Source organism: Varanus komodoensis, unplaced genomic scaffold, assembly GCF_004798865.1.
Source record: "Varanus komodoensis strain SLA01 unplaced genomic scaffold, ASM479886v1 scaffold8, whole genome shotgun sequence".
In the NCBI taxonomy this organism is placed as follows: domain Eukaryota; kingdom Metazoa; phylum Chordata; class Lepidosauria; order Squamata; family Varanidae; genus Varanus; species Varanus komodoensis.
Window position 1 is genome coordinate 19615098 of NW_025336481.1, and position 13580 is coordinate 19628677.

Below are 13580 nucleotides of genomic sequence, written 5' to 3' on the forward strand. Positions count from 1 at the left end.
TTGAATATAGCTATTAATGATAAATTAATTTTTAAAGTGATCTTGATAGATTAGAGCCCTGGTCTGAAAATAACAAAGATAATGGGGACAAATGCCAAATTCTGTACCCAGGAAAAGAAATCAAATGTATTACTACAAGATAGGGGATACTTGGCTCAACAATACTACAAGCAAGAAGGTTCCCAGAACTGTTACAGTTCATAAGCTGACTATGACCCAACAATATGATAGAGCTGCAAAAAAGGAAAATATTATTTTGGGATGCCTTACTATAAGTATCATTTCCAAATTCATGGAATACTAGTTTTCTTCTGCTAATGTATTATTATCCAAATTCATGGATATTGAGATTTTGCCTGATCTCACCTACCAGAGGTTCCAAATGCAAATCAAAAGTTAGTTGTAACTGCTCAATTAATAATTAACACAGAGAGTATGATCTCTATGTGGGTTAGGAATTACTGTTACTTATCACTTAGTGTTGATGATATAGAACCAAATTTCAAAAATAGACTTATGACATTGATGAAGTTTAGGAACAAGAAAACTTGAAAATGCTTTATATTACTCAGTTGGACATCCATCCAGACCAGGTACTTTCCCTATTTTCATACTGGTTATTGCTTCGGTAATTTGATCAGTCCACACCATTAGAAACTGACTTTGAAACATATCTAGACAAGGAAAATTAAGCTGAAAAAAGATATGATCTGTTATTTCAGAGTAGCTATTGTATAATTCTGAATACAATGTTTAAAACTGATTATTTTTGTTATTTTAGTTGCCATTCACCATTCTCTCAATATCCCTTTCTTAAGGTAATGCTGTGAAAAATTTTACCAACTCATGTTTAACAAATTGCTCCTCTTGATAAAGTTGCAGTTTTGGAGAAACGGCAAACTGACTTTTAAGAGTTTTCAACCTATCACTTAGGTTTGTTTCTTCTTTTTAAATTTATTTGTATGAGAGACATAAGCAATTGTTTGACCCTAGATGAAAGCTTTGCTAGTTTCCCATTCAGTGGGGCATGAGTTGATTGTACCCTCATTATTTTCAAAATGTTCTTGTAACTCAACGAAAATCTGATTTTTAAAAGCCTTGTTTAACAAGGAACCATTAAAGTTCCAAAGGCCAGCAGGCTTGTGCCTATTTTGAGTAGTATATCCAAATAGAGGGGAGCACAGTCTGATCTTAACAGTGCTGCAATCTTACAGTCTCTGATTTGACATAACAAGGATGTGGGGGGAAAAGCCAAAAACAATAACGGCAGGCAGACAATAGAAATGTAAAGTTTCTTTCATCTGGATGTAATATTATCCACAGCCAAATTCTGCAGTATAGGTCTGAACTACAAATCTCACCATTGCTTGCCTCTTAGGGGCTGGTGTATGCCTCTCTGAGAAGGGATCTAAGATCTTAACTCTCCCATGACATACCATATACAGTATCAAACCATTTGCTAAAACATTCATGAAACATGCTGAAAATTCATTAGTCCCATGCACATTAATAAAAGCCATTATTGAACTAGAAACAAATGTTTATGAAGCAAGATCACAACTCCTTAAACCTGGTTAGAGTATTTATTGCATTAACCTCTCCCACCAGTTGATGTGTATTTGCTATCATCAAGTGCATTTCCTGCAAAAAAAGAGCCATATCAATTCTGTGTTCTTTTAATTTAGAAAATACTTTCTTCTGTTTAATTGAATTCCACAGCCCTTTGCCATTCTGAGAAGTTACTTCAAACATGGAATTCTTAGAAATATATTCTTTGCTCTTATACATATACAAATCATTTGCTTTCTACATATTTTTCAAAATAATTCATAGTATAGGTTATGGATACATTATGCTTCATAATGTCACCATTGTGTTCTACATTCTTACAATGGAAAAAACCCTAAAACCCCCTAGTATAAAAAGAAACCTGCCCAAAGGAGGAAAAAAGAAGAAAAAAAGTATTTTTGGCTCCAAGCAAGACAACAGTATAACCTATCACATTCTGCTCCTATTAATGAAATACCATTAATTGACCTTAACACTAACTAAACAAAGAGGAGAAAAAGAAAGGGAGGAAAAGATAGTAAGAATAGAAGAGAGAAAAAGGGAAAAACAGTTAAAACATAGCAAAGCAGAAGGAAAATGGCAACATGCCATAGAATTTTATCAACTCAATTTAAGTAAGTCACAGCTGAATTTTCAGCAGCTTTCAATCAACTTTTGAAAAGCAAAATTAAACAGGAGCTGTAGCAGAAGCTGTAATATCTGAAGGCAGCTTCTGAGCAGGATAGGCAGCTTGAATCCCCCTTAGAAAAGATTCTGCAGATTTGGAAATCCAAACTTCATTTCATCCTGGAATTCCACTGCAAGTATGGCAGGAAAAATCATATGAAATTTCATAAGTCTTTTCTTACTATAAAATCTAACCATGCTTCCTACTTATCCCTTTCTTGATCAAATATTATGTGAAATCTGGTTAAAACAGTATTTTATTCTCATCTAGATCCTACTAGAACTCTTTTGCCTGGCTGCATGAAGGAGGTATTCTGTGGTTGATATATACAGAAATTTGTCAGTAATGGATCTTGGAAGATGTTAAGCATATTCTTTGTCAAGATGAACACTTTACTGGGACTCCAGAATTTGATGCAGGACCAAATACACATGGAGAGGGTGCTGTGCACATAAACCAAGCACTCTCAGATTGGCTGACCAAGAAAAGGCTTCCAAACAACAAAACAGAAGCACACATTGCAGCAGAGTGAACAACAGCTCTGTCTTCCCAATTTGTGACTTTGGCCTTCATTGTCTTAAGAGGACTGGCAGTAGAATCCACAGATCCTCGCAGTAGTTTAATTAAATTGTGGAGCTGTTCCTTTTTATTGGAGTGCTTAGATACCGCCAATGAAAGGCAAAATTTTATCTCTTTCTTCCTTCTTTATACTGGTCTTGGAGACCTTGGCAGGTGGCTGAGGTAAGGTTAGTGGTAGTCCAACATGTTTCTTAGGTTTAGGGTTATTAGCATGGTTAAACAACCCCTAGACTCCTCAAAGGCTTCAAACACTTATAAAACAATATGTAGGACTACAGTCTAGCAAAAGATAAAACAAAAGACAAAGATACTGCTAGGTAGGATAAAAAATGGTCAATATTTTAAAGCTGGCTTTCAAGAGACAGTAGGGAAAAACAGACAGCCTATACTGCCATCTTAAATGGAAATTCATGATTCTGAGTTTATGAACTATGAATTCTCCATGTTGTTTCTACCTACAAAACAGTAAAATGGGAACATGCACAAAATGGCTATTGTATATGGAATATTTTCACAACTCCAGGTAAGTTGGGAATCATTTTGAACAAAGCATACAAGGAAAATTGGAACAGCTATATAATTGTCTTTTAAGCATGTAATCCTGTGCCTGTTTAGACAGAATAAATTCCTGCAACTCCCAACATGTTTCAACCAGCATGGCTTCCTGAAACATTCTGGGAATTGTAGGACATCTTTTCTGTCTAAATATGCATAGGATTGCACCCTAAATTGTGTTAAAGGATTTCATCTGGGGAGAGACAAGAGTACTGGGTGCAAAAATATATTCGTCTTGCTACACTAAAGAAACTGAGTGCCTTTTCTAGTATTTTCTGGAACTAACACTGTATTACATTAGTTTTCTGTAACTATCTTAATTCCATTATTTATGGGCTTACTTACCTAATGTTTTTGTTAAAAATTGCAAAACAGAAAACAAAAGGAAAACAATGCAGTCATTCTGTGTATAACAAGAGAGATGTACTTAGTATGCTATTCCTGAACATCATAAAAACATCCATTTATAGCATGGTCACTTAAAATCTCCTCAATCAACTCCAGTCACCCAGGAAGCAAATCAGCTGTTGGGTAGGATCACACAATGAGCTAAATTTTACCACACCTTCAGCTACCCAGAGGAGGAGGGTCTGTGCAACCAAAACCTTTATCCCATTATTACTATTCTTGTATTGGCTCAAACTAGCTTAGTTAGAGGACTTTTGATCACACATATTATAACAAAAGGAGCAATAGGGAAATTTTGTCGCCCATCAGTAATGAAACCTCAAGCACATTCCACAAAACGCAACGAATCACATTCTTTAACAATAAATTATTGCTGTTTGAGTACTAGGAAGATTCAGTACAACTAGAATAGTTCCTTGAGGAACAATGTCTAGATTCTACACAAAATTGAGCAGTTGCAACTAACTATATTGTGCAAAACATCTGAAAAGACTTTGAGTTCTTTATATTTGGTGGACATTCCTTTTTAACTAGTAAATCAATGCCATATATTAATTCAAATTTAAGATAGAACTCAAAAGATTTGACTCTGCTAAGGAAGCATTTAGTCAATGTGGTTTATCAAAAGCCTGATGACCTGGTCTTCTGGATAGCCATTTCAGATCCTGAGACAAGTAGAGATATTAAAAAAATTAATGTCAAACAGAATCATAGCTATTTACAAATGTGGCCCAGACACTCCTTTCCATTGTGCTATGTAATTTCAGAGGGAAATTTGTACAGCATAAAAGTTAATTAGCTTCATCTTTATGAATGCCTATGCCATATTTAAATTCAAATCCTGTTCCACCAGTCTAAATTGTCGTAACATGTGAATACAGCACTCATTTTAATCATAAACAAAATTCAAAGTACAATCCTTCCCAAGATTAGACGGATATGCTGGCGTGGGTGCACTGCCAGTTGCAAGCCTAAATTTGTGTAGGATTGTGGTTCTACAGGATGAACTTTCTTTTTATAAAGCTGCCTAGAGAATCCATCTGGATTAATGGGCAACATACAAACTCAAATATAAAGCACAAATGCATAAGTAATTATTTCATAAATTAATTTATTTCTTTGGGTTTATCTCAAGAGTGAAATTTGGGTCAGTTTACCAACATACTTTTCTATAGAAAGTATAAAAATCAACTTGAACTATATAAAACTGTACAAGTGTATTTTACATATGTCAGTGTATGTGTGTTCTTTTGTACCTTTTTACACTCTTACCATTAGAAATTCAATAGTATATTGTCTGAAAAGAATTCCTCCTCTCCCACAACTTCCTCAAGCTATTAACAAACATTGCAAAGGGAAAATAAACACCTTTCAGCCTGGCATGGTAGTTGTTGAGTACCAAAGCCTGCAGCCATGCCTTAATCAGAAAACAAGAATAGAATCAGACATAGCTATGAGCAGTATACAATAACAATTGAAATAGACTATTTTCTTTCTGTTCTCAGTGCGCATTAGGCCATAGACATTAAAAGCAAGTCAAATGATCTTTCCTACCATGTGAAAATTCCCGAGTTTTGTTCTGATTCAGAAATATTCATAATAACAAAAAGTCTTAGTATAAATGTGACTTTTTCTTGAGTACATTTTATACTCTAAGGAAATGGAAACAGTGAAACTTGGTCCCATCTGTACACAGTACAGGCCAATTCTTGAACTATCTCAGTACAAATATTGCTGAGTTCACACTGTTCGAACAACCAGTGCGCTGTCACTAGCATGGACAGCTGAATGTTTGAAATTGTAGTACAAAATAACATGGAACCTCTGATATGCTGCATTAACTCATTCCTCACAAATACATGACATTAATATAAAAATACCGATCTATTCTGAATATCTTGCATTGCTGCATTCTCTAGGATGCTGTCAGAAAATGTGATGCTATTCAAATAGGCACAACACAGGTGATGGCTGCTTCCGTTCTCTTGGCAATGCTGGGTTTAAAGGGGAACTCTGTTTTCCTTGGCCCATTTCTTCATTATACGGGCGATGTATTCGACCTGTGGGTTACCTGTACTTCTCAAGAGATGCAGCACCTCCCGTAGGGTATCTCTGAAGAAACAAAAGACACACTTTTTAAAAGGAAGATAAGATTGTCAGCTCAGCTAGAAGCCATGATCAAGAGTCTCTGCTATCAACTTCAACTGATTTGTCAACTGTATCCCTTACTGGAAGAGAATGACCAGAAAACAGTAGTGCATGTGTTGGTTGATTGATTTTTATTTTGGTAATGTGCTCTTCATAGGGCTACCATATGACTACGCGTGAAACTGCAACTAGTACAATATATGGTAGCTAGGCTAGTCTCTGGGCTATCATGGAGAGACCATATATCACCTATTTTAAAGTTTTTCCCCTGCTTGCCAGTATGTTTCTGGATACAGTATAAGGTGTTGGCAATTACCTTTTAAGACGTTTATGGCTTGGATCCAAAATACCTTCAGGAGCACCTTTGCCCATACATTCTGCCTCACCAGCTATGGTCCTCTGGGTATAATCTTCTGAAGTTTGTTTCTGTAAGATTAATATCAAGTACCCAGAGGACCTTTTCAGTGGTTGCTCCCAAGCTGTGGAATGATCTGCTGAGAGAGATGTGTTTGATTTCCCAAATTTCCATTTTTAAGAGGGAGTTTAAAAAGTATCTCTTCTGACAGGCCTTCCCAAAGGAGTTCTCATGTCAGTTTTGTTTAGTATGTTGTATTAGTCAGTATTACTCACTTTTGAATGGGTCAGTACATAAATATTAAGATAAATAAATAAGAATAGTCTCAGGCTGACAGTCCATGTTTAACTCACCCAAAAGTGGGGTAAGAGGCAATAGTGTCAATTCCCATCCACAGTCTTGGTGCAGCTAATTAAGCTACACATAATCAAATTGAGCAGTAAGAGATTACTTTACTGCAGATGTTTGTGGTTAGTTAAAACAGCCATAGACTTATTTTAAATCCAACAGTTTTGTCTCATCCCTTTGTTACCAGGTCTGGAGGATATCAGACCACTTCAAATATCATCTGAGTCAAAGCAAATTTTTAAAAACTGAAAAATACTATTGCTTCTCACAGGAAATAAGAAATTTTAAGTCTGTAAGTTTATTTGTAATTTTATTATTTGTACAAATTCATTTGCAAATGGGAGTACTTTTTAACAATGGGTGTACCTTTTACCAGGTTCAGTTGGTTTGACAACTGTGACCTTAGCTCATAGAGACAAATTTGACCTCCCTCACTCATACACTTAGTACAATCAGGCTAAAACGCTACAGTTCTCTCTGTGTAAGGCTGCTTTTCATAGAATAGTAGAGCTGGAAGGGGCCATGATGGCCATCAGGTCCAACCCCCTGCTGTTGCAGGACACCAAGTTACACTATCCCAGTCAGTTGGTTGTAAAGTTTCTTTTGGAATGTCTCTAATGTGGGAGAGTCCACCACCTCTCTAGGCAGCTTGTTCCACTGTCATATTGCTCTAACAGCGAGGAAGCTTTTCCTGATGTCTAGCCTGAATCTGGGTTGTTGCAGCTTGAATTAGATTATTTCGTGTCCCACACTCTGGTATCAGCAAGAAGAGATCTTGAACTTCCTCTTTGTGACAGCCTCTGAAGTACTTATAAAGGGATACCTTGTCCCCCCTCAGTCTTCTTTTCTCAAGGCTGAACATGCCCAGTTCTCTTAGTCTCTCCTCACAGGGTAGTGTTTCCAAACCCCGGATCATTTTTGTTGCTCTCCTCTGGACCCTTTCTAATTTTTCTGCATCCATCTTAAATTCTGGTGCCCAGAACGAGACACAGTATTCCAGATGGGGTCAGAATAGTGAGGAGTATAGTGAAACTACTACTTCCCATGATTTGGAAATAATACGTCTATTAATGCATCCCAAAATGGAATTTGCCATTCCGTTGAATTGCATTGTTGGCTCAAATTTAGTCTGTTGTCCACAATTACTCTAAGGTCTTTTTCAGATCTGTTGAGCCATGTATTCCCCCATCTTTAAACTGTAACAACTGCTACAAAAAGGTAATTATGCTGACAGAAGTATTTGAACCCATTTTTTATTTATCTTCTATAAATCTTCAGTTATTGCATTCAAGCAATATCTGGGTTACATTTGGTCAGATTGTGGAAGACAACATTCTCTGTGGCTTTGCTCTAATTTTGAAAGTCTGTGTTTCAAGATGCCTACCTTGTCCCTTCTTTGATGGCTTACAGATGCTATGAAATACTTTCACTTTTGGTAAGTATTTAATCTGTTGAGCTGTTAACTTAAGTCTTTGTTAACTCAAATATCTTTTATCTCTTATTGGCTTTCAATAATTGCTTACTATATTTCATTGTTATCTTGTTGGCCACTTGAAATTGGCATGGAAAGATTGGATAGAAATGGTTCAAAGAAATGCAGCTTTTGTTCTGAGACAAAATTTAAAGCACTTGTGTTCGCATGCTTTACCATACAAACCTGCTCAAGCTATGAGATCAGCATCAGTGGCTCTGTTCTCTGCCCCACCACTAGTAAAATCTTGGTTGGCAGGTCTACCATGCTACCGCTTTTCCAGCTTTTAGACTGGGGGTGATTATTATCCCATAGGTCAACTTATAATTTATTTCTCTTGTTTATGCTTGCTCCTTGGCTTTTAGTGCTACTGTTCTTGCATTTGTATTAATATTATATTAACATTATAAACACATTATTAATATTAGTGGCTTTTTTGGTAAGTGGAGTATACATAATTATAATAAATAAAATTGGCATGCAACTGGTTTAGCTTTTAAAGAGATCTCAATGTGGTAATATGGGTTACTTCTGTCCTTATTATGTCTTTTAAAGTGCTTTAATCACAATAGGCACCAAGCGCTTATTATTACCTAGAAAGCAAAGTCTTGGAGCCAGCCTGTGTTTTCCATATGACTTACAAGGCCCAAATGCTTTTTGTTAAACCATGCTCATACAGATTTTAATACTTAGCCATTTAGAGATTTAGCTTCATTATCCTATTGTCTGGATGCAACCAATCATCTGAACATGTGGTTCTACACTGAAGTTAACTGAAACAGAAGTGATGCTCTGAACTGCTATTTTTTGAACAAAAGCTGTCACAGAAAATCTTCACTGAAAAAGAAGATTTTCTGCATCCATCTTCAATTCTGGTGCCCAGAACTAGGGTGAACAGAATGTACTTTGATTAAAGATTATGGCTGGAATTCTAAATTGCCTTTTGGAAAACAGCAGGAAAGAACTTCTATCCAGTGGAAGTTCCTACTGGCAGAAACTGGACAAAGGGAAAGGTACTTTTTCCAAATTCTCCCTGCAGTTTTCTCTCCATTCCATTAATTTATACTGGGCCTTTTCTTCTTAAGGTATTCTTAACTTATATTCTTTACCTTACAACTTAATTACTGCTTTAAACTGGTTTTTTCATGCTTTGTTTTTGTATTGTATACTGTTTCATAAATAAGTAAGCCACTTTGTTAATATAGGAAAGAGCAATATAAATTGTGTGTGCATGCATAGGTATGCATGAGAATATACATATATATATATATATATATATATATATATATATATATGAACTATTTACTGAAGTAATTTTATACTAAGTGAGAATAAGATGGAAAAGAAGAAGAAGAAGAAATATTACTGGAAATAAGAACCACTATTTCTCTTTCTATTGGCTTTATTAAAACTATAATCAAGCTGTTAATTTTTAAAGAAGAAATGTCTTGTCTTCTAGCTTGTATATTTCTCTTTCCTATACCTCTCAGCAATCCTTCCTTTTAGTTCAATTGTACTACTCTTGAAACACCAGTACCCAAGAGACACTTGCATTTACAGCCCATTAGTTACCAGATTTTGTGATCAAAAAAGTGCCTTCCCCCTTCCATGATTTATAGGCATGCTTGTACCTATAGGCATTTGACATCAGCAAGCATGATGGTGCAACAACAATGTAAGAGGCTAAAGCACTGACTCCAGCGTAAGAAGAAATTTAGTGTACGTACTTAGGTTCTCTACCAGCTATGATCATCTGGAAGATGCCAACACAGGCACCCCTTTTGCCTTCCCAATATTCTGGGTTAGGATCCAGTCTTTCCAGGACATCAAATGCTTTTGCAGAATAGTAGAATTGGCCCATCTGTTTAAGAGATAAGGTTATAGGCCTGAGATGCCAACATTTAATTAAACAAGTGAAAAAAAAGATGCTTTTCATTAAAAAAGCAAGTCATGGAGTAGAAACTTTCAGATTTTTTCCAGATAACAGGAGGCAAGATAGCTTCAGTCCAATTTCATATATGTGTGGATAATTTAGGATAATGGGCCAGTTTTAACATGCTTAGATCATGTGCAGAAAATGTGGAAAACACCTCTAACCATTTGTTAGTTGCATGAAAAGTTCTAAACACTCTAAGTTTAACCACATTAATATATTCATAGTAAAGTTACTTATAACACAATTGTTCTTGAAAATAGCATAAAAACTAGCCTTAATATCTTGCTTTTTTCTTGAAATGCTGAACCTAAATTACTTTCTGTATCTATTTAAGATACTCTAGGAAACAGCAACAAGCAGAAGATGAGTTACATTTTGCTTCAGTTTCTTAGTTGGACAAAGTCAGAAGGAATGTTGAGTTAGCATTAGCATCTTTCTAACATCTCCCAACTTGTTCAGAGGAGGAGTAAACAATATCATTTTAAGCTTAGGTTGCAAGAGCCTAAAATATATCCTTAAATTAATGTGGAATAAGGTGACTGAATGAACCTACCAATTGAGCATGAGGTAAAACTGATTCAGGCTCGCCTTGCAGATCAGATGAATTCTTGAATGATAGGCAAAACTCTCAGAGGAGTCATCAGTTTTTCCACAGTCTCAGCAAAGTATTTACTACCTGTTCTTAATTGAGGAATACTTACTACAGAAGGTATACTGAGAATCACATTCTAGGTAGCAAAAAATCTCTCAAGTAGTATCACATATGTTTAACACACTGATGTGTATGCTTTAAAGCTAGATTATGCCAGGAAAAAAATGCAAACAGTTCTTGGTTTACAGTGATAGGTGGTAATCATTTCCAAATGATGTAATTTTTAACAAAATAATTTCCAATAGTATCTTGGGAGGTTGTAAGTGACACTAACAACTAAGGATGGGTGGGGAAAGAAGGAGGCTTACTTTATAGCAGTCATTTGCAATTAGCTGCAAAAGGCTAAAGGACTCCCCTGAGGTTTCCATCTTCAGGTACAGCTCCCAGGCTAGTCGTGGCTTCTTATTCATAATGTCTGCAATTAACAGAAAGGTAGAGGTAGCAGAGACATGTAATTACATAGTGTTTGCAGAAGTGGGTAAGCATTCTAAGCAACAGTACAGTTCTTCGTTTTCTACTGTTTAGATAAACTGAAAACTAGTGTGACCACATTTACCAACACCAGAGTAAGAAGAATTACTTTCTAAAATCTGAGAATATAAACATTTATTATGTCATGAGAGCAATGTCAGATTAGCACAGAAGTAACCAACATGTTTCAGCAGAGCTGTGGTTCACTTAAACCAAACTTACCAAGCTTCTGCTTGAAAACATCCCAGTTATTTTTTGTTCTGCTTTAAAAACTGAACAGTGCTAATGTGGGAGACAGATTCTGCAACCAGGAAATATAGATTCTGTTAGACAATACCCATGCACCCTAGATACACTATGATTGTATTTGAGCACCACAGCACACTGAACAGACCATGGTTAGTTGCTGTCCTGTTTTCCTTTTCCAGGTGTTTTTATTATACTAATGTCTGCAATATTATAGACATTAACACTGATTTAATATGTTTATTCTGAGCAAATACTGGTATGTATCCAGCTTAACATATACACCTATTTAGCATCATATGTAAATAATTTTCAAATTGCTTATAAGATGCAGACCGGAATGTAACAGTATTCTTCAAAACTACTGGACTTCAGGAATAACAATTATAGATAATTGTTCCCATTGTGGTTACCATGTATTTAGTAAAGTTTTGTAAAGGGTGCCATTGCCTAGAGACTATATCTGCTAGGCTTGGTGCCAACACAGGAGCACAGTAGATTCTAAAATTATTAACATGTATAAGCTATTAACAGTGAACAATGTACTTTTCCTAAGGTAGAAGTTGATATCAATTTAACATTTATTTTGCTATGCTGACAATATTCTCTAATGTCATCAGTATAACCAGTTTAGTAATTCTCAGAGCTGTAGGTTGCTCACAAACTTGCAATGAAGATCCTAAGAAGAAATCTAACTTTTGTCTGGAATTCATAGGTGATGCATCTAACTAGCTCATTTGCACAATTTAACTGCTTACCCAGTGTTACAGTGTACCTGTATGCCGATGCAAGTCATTTCATAGGTGTTGCCATGGCAGCTTTCATAAGCAGGACTTTTTGTAGCCCAAGTGCTCATGCTAATAGAAGATGCCAGTGCTGCTTTCATAAGGTAAGATTTTACTGTTCACACAAGGAGAGCACTTAGGCAGTTTTGCATAAATGAACCAGCAGTGTTAATGCATGAAAAAGAGGAAGTATTTCAGAATCCTCACTGAGTGTCTGAATTTCATTTTTGGGCCCCCCTATCTTAACTGGAAGTATTTTAGTGTTTAACTGCTTTAGTCCATAGCCATTCCTGAAAAATGTAAGAGCTATGGCATAACATTTCCTAATTTTGTGCAATCCTCACTGGCTTTTCATTTAGTCAGTTTACTTCTTGGCAATGCATCAGCAATGATCAGGAATTAATTAATCTAAATTATTATGAAATGTTAGAAAGATCATTACTAAGGAAACCATTTGCATGTAGCTTCATTCACTAGTTGTTTTGGTTAGCTGTGCATACCTATGTATCATCCTAACCATGTCTCTTGCTGCTGGGGATCAAAACTTGTCTCTTCCTATATCCTGTAGTGGCGTATCTGCATGCCAACCCTTAATTTTGGGGTGTTTGGCATGTCAAGATGGGCAAATACTTCCTGCTCCTGCTGTAGAAAGCCTGTCTAACAGATGTATCAGCCTAGGCTTCACTAGCCTACTGATTCACTTATATGCAGTGTTTTGTAAAAAAAAAAAAAAAAAAATAAGTGCTGGCAGTAAGCACTCAGCGTGGGACCACACACCCCAATGAGAGCAGGCCCTCACTATCTCACTATCAGATAGCAGACACAAAAGCAGCTGGCAGGCACTATGTTAATGATGTCTGCTTCTGATCCATTCAAAATCACTTTGTAAAATCCATTGGAAAAAAAGGTGCTGGAACACTGTTCCAGTACGATCTGTGACAAAAAAAGCCCTGCTTATATGGATCATTTTGAATGCCCCTACCCTCTGCCCAGCTAATCTTAGTTACCCTCTCTCAAAAAATTGCAAACTGCCTATGGTTAGAAAGAACTATGTTGCCTGAATTCCATGCTGTATCTTTTGCCCAGGTAGCGAAGAAGGAAACTTCAACCCCACCCCCCCTAAATATGTCATTAGATATACAATCAACAGTTGAGGTCTTCAGACCACTCTGTTACAAATGGAATTAAGGCAAAACTTGTTTTGGGACAAGTCAATTAAATGTTTTGACATTCTAACTGCACAGTAGTTACCTCAGTGGTTGTTATCTAAAAGAACTGAGATAACAAGTACTTCATCAATTCTTGATTGGCTGAAATATTGTTCAGGTGTTCTTAAAAATCCATCTACAGTATTTCCACAGTAGAAAGTCTGAACATTGCTTATTTTTTC

At 36.1% G+C, this 13580-nt stretch overlaps 1 protein-coding gene across 1 annotated transcript in view; it reads right to left on the reverse strand.

Moving 5' to 3' along the window:
- Positions 1–4907: 4907 nt before the first annotated feature.
- The window catches only part of TTC26 (tetratricopeptide repeat domain 26), a 34734-nt gene continuing 26061 nt past the window's right edge, over positions 4908–13580 (reverse strand). Inside the window, exons 16-18 of the mRNA XM_044455805.1 lie at positions 10997–11103; positions 9828–9961; positions 4908–5890 (exon numbers count right to left, since the gene is read on the reverse strand). Of these exons, the coding sequence (XP_044311740.1) occupies positions 5779–5890; positions 9828–9961; positions 10997–11103 (353 nt within the window). The 3' untranslated portion in view covers positions 4908–5778. The remainder of the gene's footprint in view (positions 5891–9827; positions 9962–10996; positions 11104–13580) is intronic.